Source organism: Apteryx mantelli, chromosome 2 (assembly GCF_036417845.1).
Source record: "Apteryx mantelli isolate bAptMan1 chromosome 2, bAptMan1.hap1, whole genome shotgun sequence".
NCBI lineage: Eukaryota > Metazoa > Chordata > Aves > Apterygiformes > Apterygidae > Apteryx > Apteryx mantelli.
The window spans coordinates 148,781,512-148,795,895 of record NC_089979.1 but is presented as its reverse complement, the minus strand read 5'-3'; the positions used below and the strand labels follow the sequence as shown (position 1 = coordinate 148,795,895).

The window sequence follows — 14,384 nt, the reverse complement described above, 5'->3', positions numbered from 1 at the left end:
ATATAGCAATTTAATGCCAAACTTTTTGACGGGAATGGGCCACTTCTGATTAATGTCCAGATGTTTTATTAAGTTTTGAGATTATTAAGTTTATAGCTTGACATTTTTGAAACAAAAAATCCCATTCTATTTTGAAATGTTTCATTTTAAAGAAGGACATTAATTATAACAAATATTGAAAATGATCAAAATTAAACCTAGATCTTTTGAAGTGATTGGCATAAAATTATTCCTTTATTTGATTTGTTTTTTTCTTTTTGCATGAACCTTTGAGATTTTTTCTTTTCATCGCAGTTTGGGACAGAAGCATTTTTGGCAATCAATTTTGCACTGAACTAGAAAATTATATATGAGGTTCACCAAATGTTATCTGTATACTCTATACTGTATTCTCTATACTCTTCTGGTTGCTCTCTATACTTCTCTGACTGCTTCTTATCATGTCCTCTAGAGCATATCCCCTTGTGCTGAGTTCCGTGGGGATGCAGTGAAACAGTTCTATGCCTGCTAACCTCCTCCTTGCCCTCTCTAACTTGTCTCTGGGTGGTCCTTGCACCCTCACCAAAGTCATTAAGCTGCTGGACTGATGAATGCACCAGGCCTCATTCTCTCTGACCAGGTTACAATTTTGACCTGTTTCTCTGATATCTGCTTTAATGTAAAGCTTTCAGCTCATGCTGGCTGCGTCAGGCTTTCTCAGCTTCTCTAAACTTGCAGTATCTTTCCTCAAATACTGTGGAGGCTTAGGGTATGAGTATTTGGATCTCTAATGTACAGTGCATGTCAATGGTAGCATATAGAAGGATGCTGAGTTACATCAGCATTGCTGAGTGCTGGGTGCTGTGATACCTGGAGGAAGCATCTCTGGGAGGTTCAGTTCTTTTGGGTTTTGAGCTCAGATGGAGCTCACACAGAAGCAAGGCACTCGGCAGGTGCCTCCATGGGTCAGCTGAGCTGATCTAACAGTTTGCTGCCTTCTGCTGCTTATGGTCTTGGGTGCCTGGTCCTGCCTCCTCCCTTGCACTGGGTCTGTCACTAGTCTCATCCCTTGTTGAACTGACTCAATTCACCAAACCAGCAGCAAAACAGCCCAGCTGAAAAAAAGAGAAAGGGTGGCAGGATGCCCGCTTTTAGTAGCAGTGAACTGTTAGAGTGTCTCAGCCAGTTCATGGAGCATCAACTTCAGATATTCAGTGAGGATCTGGGATTGCCTGCCTGTGGCCTCTTTGAGAGGTAGCACCTCATGGCTCCTGCTGAGTTCTTCCAGCGCTCTTAACTTCAGCAAAAAATGATAGAGCTTAGCACTTCATCTTCAAAAGGCTGCTAACAGCTCATCTATCATGTCAGACAGGCTGCTTTTCTTCTCTTTTCATGTCTTTCACAACCTATCCTCATCGTATGTATCCTCCCTTATTTGCTGTCAAGATATCAAGATTCTCATTTCTGATTAGCCTGTGATCCAGGCTTCCTTCAATACTCATTAAATTTTTGGTTGGCCACAGTTATGTTTCATTTATCCTGCTGTTCATGCTTGGTCAGGATGTAAACTTCTGCAAAATTAATGCCTGAAGAGTCTTCAAATTTCTCCTTATTTCTCCTTTCTCAAGATACTTATGTGGTTAGCTCAGTGCTGTGCTGAGCCCATCTCGAGAGCTTGTACATAAATATACACAGAGTGGGAAATAAGCAGGAGGAATTAGGTTACTGAAAGAGGTGTAGTGGAACTCAGAATTGACTGGACAAGGGCCTAAGCAACCTAAGCTAACTTCAAAATTGGTCCTGATTTTAACAGGGGGATAGACTACATTACCTCTAGAGGTCTCATCCAACCTAAATTACTCTTTCATGACCAAAGTATATTTTTTTATTTTCTTGTACTGTGATGTCTTTTGGTTTCCACTTTTGTTTCCTTTCTTTGGCTATAAGCTCTTTGAAACTATCCCTGTTATTTGCATATTGTATTTGTACATATTTCATATGTAAAAATATTTAGTTTATTTTATATTTATATAACTACATGTATTTATAAAATTTAATATTTATATTTAGAATATAAATTTAGATACATATATAAATAAATGTTCTTTCTCATTTAGTCTGCTTTTTTGCCAGATCTGTTTAGCACTCATTTTTCTTGTCTTTACTCAGGGTGATTAGTACTTTATTCCATCAAAAGTCTTGCTGAGAATTTTGATGGGACAATTCCTGGCAGGAAAGTACTACTTCAGCATGTGAGGGTGGCCTAATCAGACCCAGAGTGATGTCAGGTACATTCCTGTGGAAGTAGTTTTGTTGTTAGAAACATTAAATTCAATTAGATTCAGGAAAGAGGTAGAAAATGATGATAATATTCAAATATACCAATCTTGGTAAGTGATGATAATGTACCACTTTGTTCAAGGATGTGATTGGTAATACAAATTGTATCCCCAAAAGCTTTAAATATTTTAATGATGGGGAGCAGCAGCCAACATCTGGGAAAGTGATAGAAAACAATATAAAGTACCAAGTCAGAGTCTGAAACCAAAGTTACCTCAGTGACACTTTCAGGAGCAGGCTTTTAACTGGTATCAATCGTTATTGTCCACCAACTTCAATGCAGTAATAAGAGTTTACTCTAAGGCTGTATCTCCTTAGGTATGTAGTCATGTAACTTGGATCTGAAAGTGGCCAAGGGAGTTGTGCAGTTCAGGGAATGATCCACACATACAACACCTGGGGTATACATGAATACCCCAGACCTGTGCTCTAAATGTACACCTCCCCACATGCAGCTGTGTCGCTACTTTGACAATGTATTCTGTTGAACATATGCTGGACATAGCTGACTAATTTCTAAGGTGAAGAACAAAAGAAAGAAGGAACTGAAGGCTATAGGAGAGACTTTCTAAGGCAGAAAGACCATGAAGGCTTTTCTAGATGTTGCAACCTGTGGAAAAGAAAGCACCAGCAAGGCAAAACAGGGGAAAGACTTCAATGTAAGTGGAGCAACACAGTTCCTGTAAGCAGCTTCAGGGGGGCTAGTCATAATGTCAGTAACACAAAGATGTGTGATAACGCTGTATTCTGTCTCTATTAAAAATTTGTGCTTCTTGGGAAATCTACAGCTTGATCATTGTCTTACAGACATTACAATTAAACACATAATAATGATTGTCTTTCTTTTTACTTCCTACTCTCCCATGTTTTATTATTACAAAACGTTGTAAGGCATTTAGTGGGTGCTCTGAAATCTTAGTGGGTTGATGGTGGAACCGTGAGTTGAGATCACATCAAAGCTTGAAGTAAAATAAATAATTAAAACTGTGTCATGTCTGTAAGAATAAATAGAGTGATTATTATTGTATTATGCTGCAGTAAATGAGATGTATTTTTACTGTATGCTTGCTTACTCACTAGTTTCGAAAATGCAGTAGTTAGCAGTGGCTATCCAGTGTTTTACCTTGAGCTATCTGCTGCACAGAAGAATTAAGGAGAATTTAAGTGTGATTTTGATAAAATATTGTGTCTTGGAAAATGCCCTTTAAATGATTTTTATTTTCAGCATAAACTTTTCTTTTACCTTGTAGCTATATAATGCTCTCTTAATTATTCTTTCTCTGTTTCTGCAGTCTGACCTTTTTCTTTCACAGTCGTTCTCAAAGTGTATCCTGATAGGTACATACACTGCAGACCCCACTGTCTGCTGCAGCAAGCTGATACCTGCTATCATTCCTGGGGTGGTTCTTTTTCTTGGAAGCTTCCTCTCTGACTTTTAACATGGTCATTCATTTTCTACTCTCTTTTATTTATTTATTTTTTCCTCTGGGGAAGCTTATAAAGATATAGTAAGAGAAATAGGATAAATTCCTTCTAGCAAATAATTTAAAATGAGTATCTGGCTTGATTGTTAAGTGGAACAAAAAAAAAAAAAGAAAGTTTCGATACATCAGAATGCGTCTGCTAAATTCTTAATGCAACAAGAAAAAACTCCCACCTGTACTTCTGGGAGCAATGGTCAGCCTTCAGATCCCTCACCAATAAATCTGACTTCAGCTAAATGAATTTTATGTTCCACCACTGTGCTTTATTGTTCCCTTAGGTTAACTAAAACCATTGTTTTTGCTGCTGCTTCAGTCGATGTTATAGAACTTTATACTTTAGTCTGAGCCAAAATATTGCAGTTAACTGTGGGTGATGATGAGGAGGAAAAGTCAAACTCTTTTTCTGCATCATTTAGTCTCATCTTGCGTTATCTGTGTGCTACCAGAAACACAGCTCACATCTTTTCCCCTTCACTAATTGGCTGATATATATGATATTCAGATAGGCAACAGTCTGAAGATTTCTTGAAAATTTCTTAAAAACTACAAATCGTTTTTTGCAGCCCAACTACAGTATTTTTAGTGGAAGAAAAGGTGGAATTATTCAGTCAGGTAACAACACCAATTTCATATATGCAGCCTAACTAAAGGACTGAAAGATCAAGCTGTGGAATCCTAGAAATTCCTTCTCTTTGTTTGTCTAGAAGCTTGTTGTAATATTTCAGTTTATAATGCTGCCCAAAATTTTTCATGCTTTGGAAGACGTTTTGTTCCTCTGGGCTTAATTTCAATTGTTGCAGGTAAATTAGTAAGTAGATTCTCTGGCACAGCTTGAGGGAATTCTCTCAGCTGGAAAGAAGCTCGACTGCAAAAGAAGAAAGCATGGCTCAGCCCTGCTGCTGACAGTTGTCACTGAGGTGGGAGGTATGGGTTGTCCTTCCTAAATTAAGCCTGTCGATTTGGAGGATATAATAAAGCAGACCGTCAGTTGGCTTGCTGCCTCACAGTGACAAGACATGATTGGTAAGAATTACAAAAGATGAGTTTTGGGAAGAAGGAGTCAAGAGTGAACATTTTTCTACCAGCATCTTCGCTTTTCTCAGGAAGAGGAAAGGGGTTTTCAGAGTGTCTCTGCCTCATAGCAACCAAGGAAAGCAGCTACTAGCTCTTCGTGGCTGCAAAGCAGACAGTGCTGACAGATCAGCAGCTGATGTTGGCTTAGATACTACTTCCTAATAAGTTAAAAGGTTCAAGCTGTGCTCAATTTTGAACCCACTTGACCAATTTACTACTGATATGAGGAGATGAGACTCCATTGGTTTCTGAGAGCTGACAAGCAGTTATGCTTGTGGTAAATTAGGCAAAAATAGGCAAAATGTATTCATCCAGCCTTGATCGCAGACTTTGATTAAATTATGTTTCTCTTTTTTTTTCTCATGAAGGGCTACATCTGGTCATGTAGAAGTAGCTTGTAACAACACTTAAACATAAATTATTTGATGAACTACTTAGGACTATTCACTTAATGCGTGATAATTCTGTGAACATGTTAACGAGCAGCAATTCTCTGATGATTAAACTGCTTTAAAATGTCTTTGTACTCATATGTCATTAGAATGAACTTGGCACTTCTAAAACATCCATTATTCATCATGTTCCAGTGTTGCATCTGACTGTGTATCACTTTAATTTCACTTACTTAACAAAGCAATCTATTCATTACAATAGTTTGAAACGTGTTTACTAAATCAGAAAAATCTTAGTTAAATATATAGTTTTCTATCTTTAAAAGTATAGTAGGCCAAAAAATGATATCCAAAGTTGTAATTATACACTTAATGAGTTTGATTATGCTAACTAAAATAAATGATTTTTTAAGAAAAAAACTTTGTTCATACCCATGATATTGCTAGCCAGGGAAGCAAGTTAGGTAAAACACCTTGCTGAAAGCACAAGGCCAACCTTTCTTTCCGATATAGTTCAGCAAACTTTCTCTCAGTAATCCTTTCCACATGCATCTGTTCTGGTCGCTTGAGAAGCAGACAAGGACAGAGTATTATTACTCCAAACATAAGTATTCACTGTTTTCATGTGTTTGTATGAAGTATATTTTTTGGTATGAAGGTTTCCTACTTTTCCCATATTTGTTCATTCTACAAGTCCTGGGTCCTTCCATACATTTGAAACCCATTAAACCCTACATTAGTTTTGCTCCTGTTTGAATCTGTGTGTGATGGCTCTGGAAGTGGTTCTTCGCTTCCCAGCCAGCCCAAGAGACGTATCACATGTGCTGAATGACTCCGTATTTGAGGATTTTTGATTCACAGGCTTCATGAACTCCATCTCCTGTAAGAGAAAGATGGCTTTTGTCCGAGGAATCTAGTAGAATATGGGCTGAATGAATTGCTGGCAGATGTGTCAGAGGGAATACATTTTAGTGTTGCTAAATGAATTTCCAGTTGAACTAGTGAATGTTTCATCCCAGATTAATAAGACTTGCAAAACATGCACAAGCATGAGTTGACTAAACTTTTAATCTTGTAGAAACCATTTCAATCTTTAATTTTCCTTTAAAAATGCTTTTTGGGCTTGCTGAGAGAACAGTGAATAGTCATCTATGCTGAGCTTATTTCTCACATGCTATGCTTATTTCTCAGTATTTTCAGATTTTTTGTCAAATGTGGTTTTAACACATTTTGGTTCAGCCTGTTGCCAAAGCAGGGTGTTTGAACTGATATTGAAGGGCTACTAATGCTTTCCTAGCAAGCAACAGAGGTGGGAAGTCCTTGGTGCAATAAAAGGCAACATATTCATGATTAGCCGATGGGATCTTCAGAACTGTTAAAATAATATGAACAAAATACATGAGGGAGAAATGGAAGAGATATGTGGTAAGAGGAAGATACTGAAAGAGACGGGCTTTGAAAGATTTAAATAACTATTGACCTCTATTTTTGGTTAAGAATGTTGATGGAGTAAGAATATACTAAGAAGCCCAACTCTGGACACACTTCTTTACATTCATGTCTATTCCTGTGAAGCAGTCTTTTTTTGTTCATGGCCCATAAGAAAGAGTTAGTTTGCAATTAGTTAGGAATTAATTAGTTAGGAATTAATTACTTGGGAATTCTACTAAGACATTTCAAAACTTTGTTAGTATATGACTTTGTTTCGATCAATCTTTACTTAAAAAATGGCTTTTTATGGCACGTGATAGCATTCATATTTGGTACATCCTCTATGGCACTATCAAAACTGCGTTAGTGGTGTGTCCAGTTTTAGTATGTCTTTTTATGGTCAGATTCCTTAAGGTCTGTTAAGCTTTTCCTTCCAACTAAGCTTGATACTGTTTGTGGGTATATTGCCATAGCTTTGGCTACATTTATGTATAATTCAGTCTATGGAAAGCCATATGTTGTATATGGAAGTCATTCTGAACAGTTTTGTACTGAGGAGTTGTTATGTACAATGTAGATGCTTAATCAGAAAACAATCTACAGCCTGTGTGAATTTCTGGATAAGGACATTCTTTTAACTTACAGTGATGTGTTTGTATTTCCTTAATGCACAGCCCCTGTTCTCCCTGGGGCATATCAGCAAAGCCAGTCCCAAGGGTATGGATACATGCACCAGACCAGTATGTCATCCATGAGGTCAATGCATTCACAGCCTCATTCAGCGGGTCTGGTGAGTACTGAATTTAAATAATAATTCCTTTTGTTAAGCAGCGTCTTCAGCCATTGTGAAATCGTTTAAATGCAAGTGAATTGGTCCCCTTGAGTTCTATAGTTTGAGAATTTTGGAAATTAGTATTTTTCTGGCTTCTGTCAGTCTCTTTATTTTTGTTTCTATGACTGACCTTTTATGTATATTTGACTGTCATAGTCCTAAATGTGAGTGATAGTCATAATGTATTAAAAAAATAAGTGACTGAGGGCAGTGGCAAGAACTTTTATGTCAGAATGTATTACAAAAATTTATTTATGATCTCCAGAAGTCAGAGAAATCACCTGTATCTTCCACCTGCTAAAACAAGTAGTAAACACTGAGGTAGGCTGAGCTTTGATGTTATGCGATCTGATGAATTCAGGCTCCTGCCAGATGAAAAACACCAATCTCTTTTATGAACATTCTGTTGTTTAAAATTTTTTTAAAAAAATGTTGACTTGCTGATTTTGTCCCAGCAGGCTTTATGCCTATCCATGTTACTCAGCTTTGTTTGTATGAAGCTAGCATATTTTCTATATTGATGTGCCCTTTCTAATTCAACAGAACAGTCATGCACCCACTCAGACCTGATGCAAATCAAGTTACATTGCTGGGCAACTGGGAAGAAGCATTATCATGAAACCATGGCCACAGTCATGAAGTTCTTATTTGTGGTGGATGGGAATGTAAAGCTGGAGTGAATCTGTAGTTCCAGAAGTAACTGACCATGGAGGGAGATCTGAATGTTTTTTCAGGAAACCAGCTTTTGAAAATCAAGCTTCTTTTTACTTTTTGAACTCTTCGGATGTAAAGTTATGTTTTTAATGGTTCTCATGTAATTTTTTTTTTTTTTTAATCATAGCACTGCCTAGGTATTTCACAGTTCAGATTCCATCACCTTTTACTTTAGGAATATCAACTTTCTTGTACTTTGCAGGAAAACCTAAAGATTGTTTTGAATGGATTTATATTCACAGTTTCTGCCACCTTGCTTAGAAATGAAGAAGCATTCAGTTATGAACCACACTTGTAGCTGGCTAGAAAAAGGGAATTTGTTGATCTGAAAAAAAATTGAGTTTCCAGAGTTGCCTGGATATTGCATTTTTCTTCAAGACTGAAGCTCCACAATATTTCATACTGCAAAGATCACAACATTCTGGGAGGTTTCAGTGCTTTCAGGCTTGCCAGTTCCTCAGCTTTCTGGAAAGTCCGGCATTAAGATACTTGGATCTTTGGGTGAGCCGAAACTGGGGAAACTTAGGATACCTGCCTAAGAGCTGTGAGGCAGCTGAAACTAGAGTCAGACATTCAGTTTCAAGGATATCGCAAGGTGCTGGGGAATTGGCTGCTTTCCAAAAGGGATGGAATCAAAAAAGTGGGGGACCTAGAAGCCGAGGCTTTGCTAGCAAATTTGCTAGTGAGTGGGGGAGCAAAGCCGATATAGCCTTCAAGTCTAACATCTAGAGAATGGACATGCCCGAAAATCTAAAGTTCATTTGGTAGCCCATATGGCTACATGGGCAGGTAGATAGCCTACTATTTCCCTAATATCTCCATCTCCCAGTGACTTGCCTAGGGACTGCCTGTTGAAACAGTATCATTTCACTTCTCTTGAGAATCTTCATTTTCCTCTTCTTTCCAGAGCTGACAATTCAATGGTGATAGGAAAAGGAAGGAAGTGGAGTTAAAGTATTTTAAATATTAAGGATTGAATGAGTCTCTCATTTCAACATGATTTCTTACCTTTTTTTTTGAAGGAGTGTTGTCATTTGACATTCTTTTAAATGATAATATCTGTCCTTAATGGGCAAAAAAGGCAAACAGCAAATATCATGGTTTGAACCCATCCTGTTGCTGTTAAAGTCTGAGCTGGTTTCCTTGAAGACAATACAAAACAAACATTTCCAGAGGGAGGAAAAAAAGGACAGCACAGGTAAACATGTCTGATGCTGACTGTTAATTTGCCAGTCCAGTGAGGAACACATAGGGTGATCTTACAACCCGTTGGGGGGATGATTCTGCTCCCAAGGAGGGAGGGCTTATAGCTCTGGTACAGCTATAAGCCTGACATGCTCCATCATCTTTCCACCTCCCCTTCAAATGACTATCTTCTCTTTAGCCTGTGCAACTTGTCCAGGTATGCTGGGCACATTATACTTGGCTATGGGGATGGTACATGGGATCCTCAGTGTGTGCTAGGGGGGAACCCCTGGTTGTATCTGGGGATCTGTTTAAGTGTAGCTGTCCTCATAGACAGAAGATGAAGGCAGCCTTGGAGTGCTTTTCAAAATGCAGTGTAGACATACCCTAGGAGATCTGACAAACTTCTCTACAGTGTTAGGTTCACTGCTTTCAGCTGCCTGTTTGGTCCTGGGCTTGTAGCAATACTGCCCGAGATGCAGTATAGTTTGACTAAACCACACGGAGGCTGAGGAAGAAAGGAAGAGGAAAAATGAAGAGGAAGAGACTACAAGAAAGAAGTCCTAGCCCAAATATTGGTCTCAAAGTCCAAGTGGTTTTTGAGACTTAATGAAAGTTAAGAAGATGATGAAATCACCTATCCTTGCCTCAGTTTGCCTAGGACATCTCTAGGATGAGAGAGTTCCTTGGGTTATCTTAGGGTGAGAATGATCAGAGAGGTAGTAAAAGCCACTCCTTTCAGCCCCTTCCTTCTCTGTGGCATTGTTACCAAATCAGGGTCCTTAAAAGACATAAATTCATCTTATGACTACCAATATGGGAACATTTCTAATGTGCATTTTCTGGTTATTTAATTTTGGGCCCTGTTTTTATCAGGCATCATCCCAACACAGTTCTTGGGTAGATTTATTTTCTTTAGATGAATTGCATTTTTTTTTCTGACTCTTAACTTTTGTTGACTTTCTATGAGCAATTTTACATAATAGACTGAATGAAATTGTTGCTCAGAGTACAGTATGTTTTGTAACAGCTCCCTTAAGGCTTCTGCCAGACTATTTTTGAACAGACCTCTGTTCAAAAGAAGAGAGGTTGTTTTGAAGCCTTTAGGTAAGGAAAGGTTGTAGGGAAACAAAACCCATGTTGCTAGTTGGCTTCCCTTGAAAGCTACTATATGTGAAAGACACTGCAACAGGTAACTGCTGCTTGCAAGGACCAATCCAGAAAGTGAGTTTAAACTGATGGTGGAACAGGAAATATGCTCTCTTAACTCACATCTGGCTGGGGAGCTAGATAGCTGTGCTTCAGTACTTCATATGCACAGATTTTTTACTGTTTTGTCTAAGCAAAAGCTGCAAGTTAGACCTTTGAGGAGACAGGAGATAAGTGAGTATTTGACTGTTTTACAAAACCCCGACCTTTTCTTAAACCCCCGTTGTGCTCTCAGTACCTGCTAAACTCACTACTGACAAAAGAATAATTCACTTAAATGTATTTTAAAAATCCTCCGCTTTGAGTCCTTTAAGCATTGTAATTCTCAATTATATAGCCCAGACTACACTCTGAAGTGATAATTAGGCATTAAATGCTAACGGGATTATTATGGAGATTTCTCCTGACAGCCATTTAGCACCTAATTAGGTGTTAAGGCCATAAATTTAGGTTTCTCAGCAGCATTTAGGGCCCTATAAATTTTTTTAAAGTTTGAAATTACCAGCTTGTCTTAACAACTTTGCACCATCATGATGTAGTCAAGCTGCCTTAAAGGAGACAGCAGTAGTTATGTCCCATACCATGGTGATTTAAGGATGGATGAGCATCCTTCTGGGTGAGCAAAAACTTGCCTGTTTCTTTCCAATTGCATCTGTCAGTCTAATAAAACATTTCATCTCTTGCCCCAGTCTTTGCCCATTTAAGGGGGACATAAAAACATGGCTTAGGAAAAAAATCCATTATCTCCTTCATGCCAGATATGGACATCTTTTCTGAAAATAAAATTTCATTAAAAAAACAAAACAGACCAAGTGCATGAGGTGGTTTGGAGTTGTTTTTCTGAGATGGGAAGCAGACTGAAGGTTGCTGTCTCTTAAAAGGTTAAGACAATCATCCTGGGTGTTAACAGTTTTTACCTTTGTTCTCTTTAAATCATTTTACCAAAAAAATTCAGCTAGATATAGTGACATACGAAAAAGAGCTGGCAGGCCAGTGAAGTATTATCAGTGATGCCTGAACTGCTTTTGATTTCTGTTGAGAGACAGGAAAAGGGGAAAAAAAGTACTCCTGGGAATTTTAAATTGAGCTCTTTTTGTTCTGCCGTTAAGATACAACGGGAGACTCTGTTCCCTGTGAGTTGGAAACTATACTTTGAATTCCAATAAATGATAGCATATTATTGATTATGAATTTAAATAAATATATGAAAAGGAAACTGAAATCTTTGCTTACAGCTGACAGAGATATCAGGGAGTTTGACTTAGCTAATGACAGGACTTTGTGTTCCGTTTAGATTAATCTTTTATTTGTACTTGAATAATTGAAAAAATGAATATTCACAAAAACTGTTTTTGCCAACTTTTTGAAATCGTGTTGTACCTTGATTTCATTAGATAATAATATATTTGTAACTCTTAATTTTGGGTAAAATCCTAAAGAAAATGAAGGACATTTAATGAGATGGCAAAGTTAATGACCTGCATGAAGATGTTCCTTTTCTGAAGTGAAGACACAGCACAAGCTGTGCAAATAAGTAGCAGAACCACAGTAAGAGGCAGTGTACACAGCCAGCTGTGGCTGAACATAATGAACTGTTACTAGTGAGTATATGAAGCAACAGTTGGAAGGAATATTTCAAAAGTCAGTGTATAGCCTGCAATCTTTTCTTGTGAGGACTTTGAACAATGTAGGTTCACAAAAATCACTGTTTTGGTACTCAGAGAAGAGGGCTAAATTTATTGAATATTTGACAGGAAGGGATGTGTTGTTTCTTTTTAACAGGTAACTTATATGATTTCTCTCTTTCCCATGCTCCCTCCCTTCTTTCTCCTGCTCTTTTCTCTTTTTTCTCTCTGTGAAAGAAGACAAAGACGCTATCTCTGCTTAGGCTCGAGACTTTACAGCCTTGTTTTCTTTTCTTCAACAGAGAACATACAGAGCTATGTATGACTACAGTGCTCAAGATGAAGATGAAGTTTCCTTCAGGGATGGTGATTATATCATCAATGTACAACCAATTGATGATGGCTGGATGTATGGTACTGTTCAGAGAACTGGGAAAACAGGAATGCTTCCAGCAAACTATATTGAGTTTGTTAACTAATTTTTGTCTCTAGTCCTTTGAGCTTTATTCTGATTAACTCAAAATCTAACCTTTTAGAAAAAATCAAAAGAATCTTTTAAGACCACATGTTCATTACTTTTTCACTGCTATAACAGTCTGCATTCTCATTCAAAATCCAATTTAGAGTCCTTTAAAGTGCAGATAAATGAACAACAAGAAGCTCAGAGCTTTGAAAACAGCATTGCTTACAATAGTGCTCCCTAAAAATAAAATATATATATGGAAGCCTGGCGCTGCTAACCCTGTGAATGTTTCAGTCAATTAGCTGTAAAGGGGAAATACCTTTTCCCTACTTCTCAAAGAAGTTATTTCTCTTTATAACAGAACTATAAGATTGATTCACTTCTTATGGCACTCTGAAGTCACAAGAGGTTAACACACTGAGTTTGAACATATCTTCAAATTATTGGAGGAGTGTTTGACTTTTGAGCAGTTAGCATCCTAATAAAAATGTTGAGTAGAGAATTCAACGTTTTGAAATAATGACATAAACAAAATCCCTGTTGCCCAGCAGCCTTACAAGAAACAAGTCTATTTTGAGAGCAAAAATTTCCTGACTGTCGCTTACCCACATTTACTCCCGGATTGCCCATTTTCTCTTATGCGCAACAGTGACCTCTTCTATCAGCTTTGCTTGCATCCAAGTCCATCAGTTATATCCATGCCAGGATTCATGGTTCTTCAGTATCTTTTCCACAGAAGACTCCTCACAGAGACTATCTAGAGTATAAAACCTATGAGCTCTTCTGTTTCCTTTTAATAATACTTGGCATTTAAATAGAAACTTCCAGTAGGGCAGTGTACAACCAATACTTCATGTTACTTCCTTTACCTCCACCTGTAGTGCTGTAAATAGCCTGTGTGAGGCCCCAGTGCTGTGTGCTTGCACGAAGCATGCAGTCACATCCCTCATTCCTGCCACAAGTAACTTGCTTAATGGCTGCTGTGCTGACAAGCTGATGTACCTACCCTGCTGCAGAAATCCTCGCCCCTCCATTGCAGAGTGGTGAAGAGCTCTGGTTATTGTAGTGCATTTCAGTGCGATGGCCTATCACTCAGTTTCCTCCAGATAACCTGGTGATCCAGCAGTGGGTTGTCTGCTTACCAGATGATTAACGAAGGATGGATGTTATGTTTTTTTAACTGATTTATTCTTTCTCATAACTGACACTAAAGTGAAAATTAACCAAGCAGAAGTCGAACATGCTCTATTCCATCAGGCTTCAGTTTAGCCATCCACAGAAAACAGTAGAATACTGGAGACATCATAAGTCCTCTGCTAACAAACCTTCACCTGTTCTCCTGTGGCCCATTAGCTTATGCTCAGGACTGAGGGATCTGGGTCTCAGGCTGTGAGGCTGAGCAGAGGATCAAATAATTGGTGATATAACGAATCTGTAAGAGGGACTATATCAACAGACTTGGGTCACAGGGAAGGTCCTTTGCTTTACCTGGATTCTGGGAGATGCCTTGTTCCCTCCCAGGGAGAGACTCTGGGAGGAAGCACAAAAAAGTTGAAGATTCACATAGGAACTTGCTCATGTGGATGTACACGTGTAAGAAAGAAAGCATTTTTCCTGCTGGTATCATTTATGGTATTCAGCCGTGTGTTAGAGAAG

General features: G+C 38.2%; 1 protein-coding gene across 1 annotated transcript in view; it reads left to right on the top strand.

Annotated features, from left to right (window-relative positions):
* Nucleotides 1-12,900, top strand: part of NEBL (nebulette) — a 92,711-nt gene extending 79,811 nt beyond the window's left edge. Inside the window, 2 exon segments of the mRNA XM_067292512.1 lie at nt 7,375-7,490; nt 12,568-12,900. Coding sequence (XP_067148613.1) covers nt 7,375-7,490; nt 12,568-12,744 — 293 coding nt within the window. The 3' untranslated portion in view covers nt 12,745-12,900.
* Nucleotides 12,901-14,384: the final 1,484 nt, after the last annotated feature.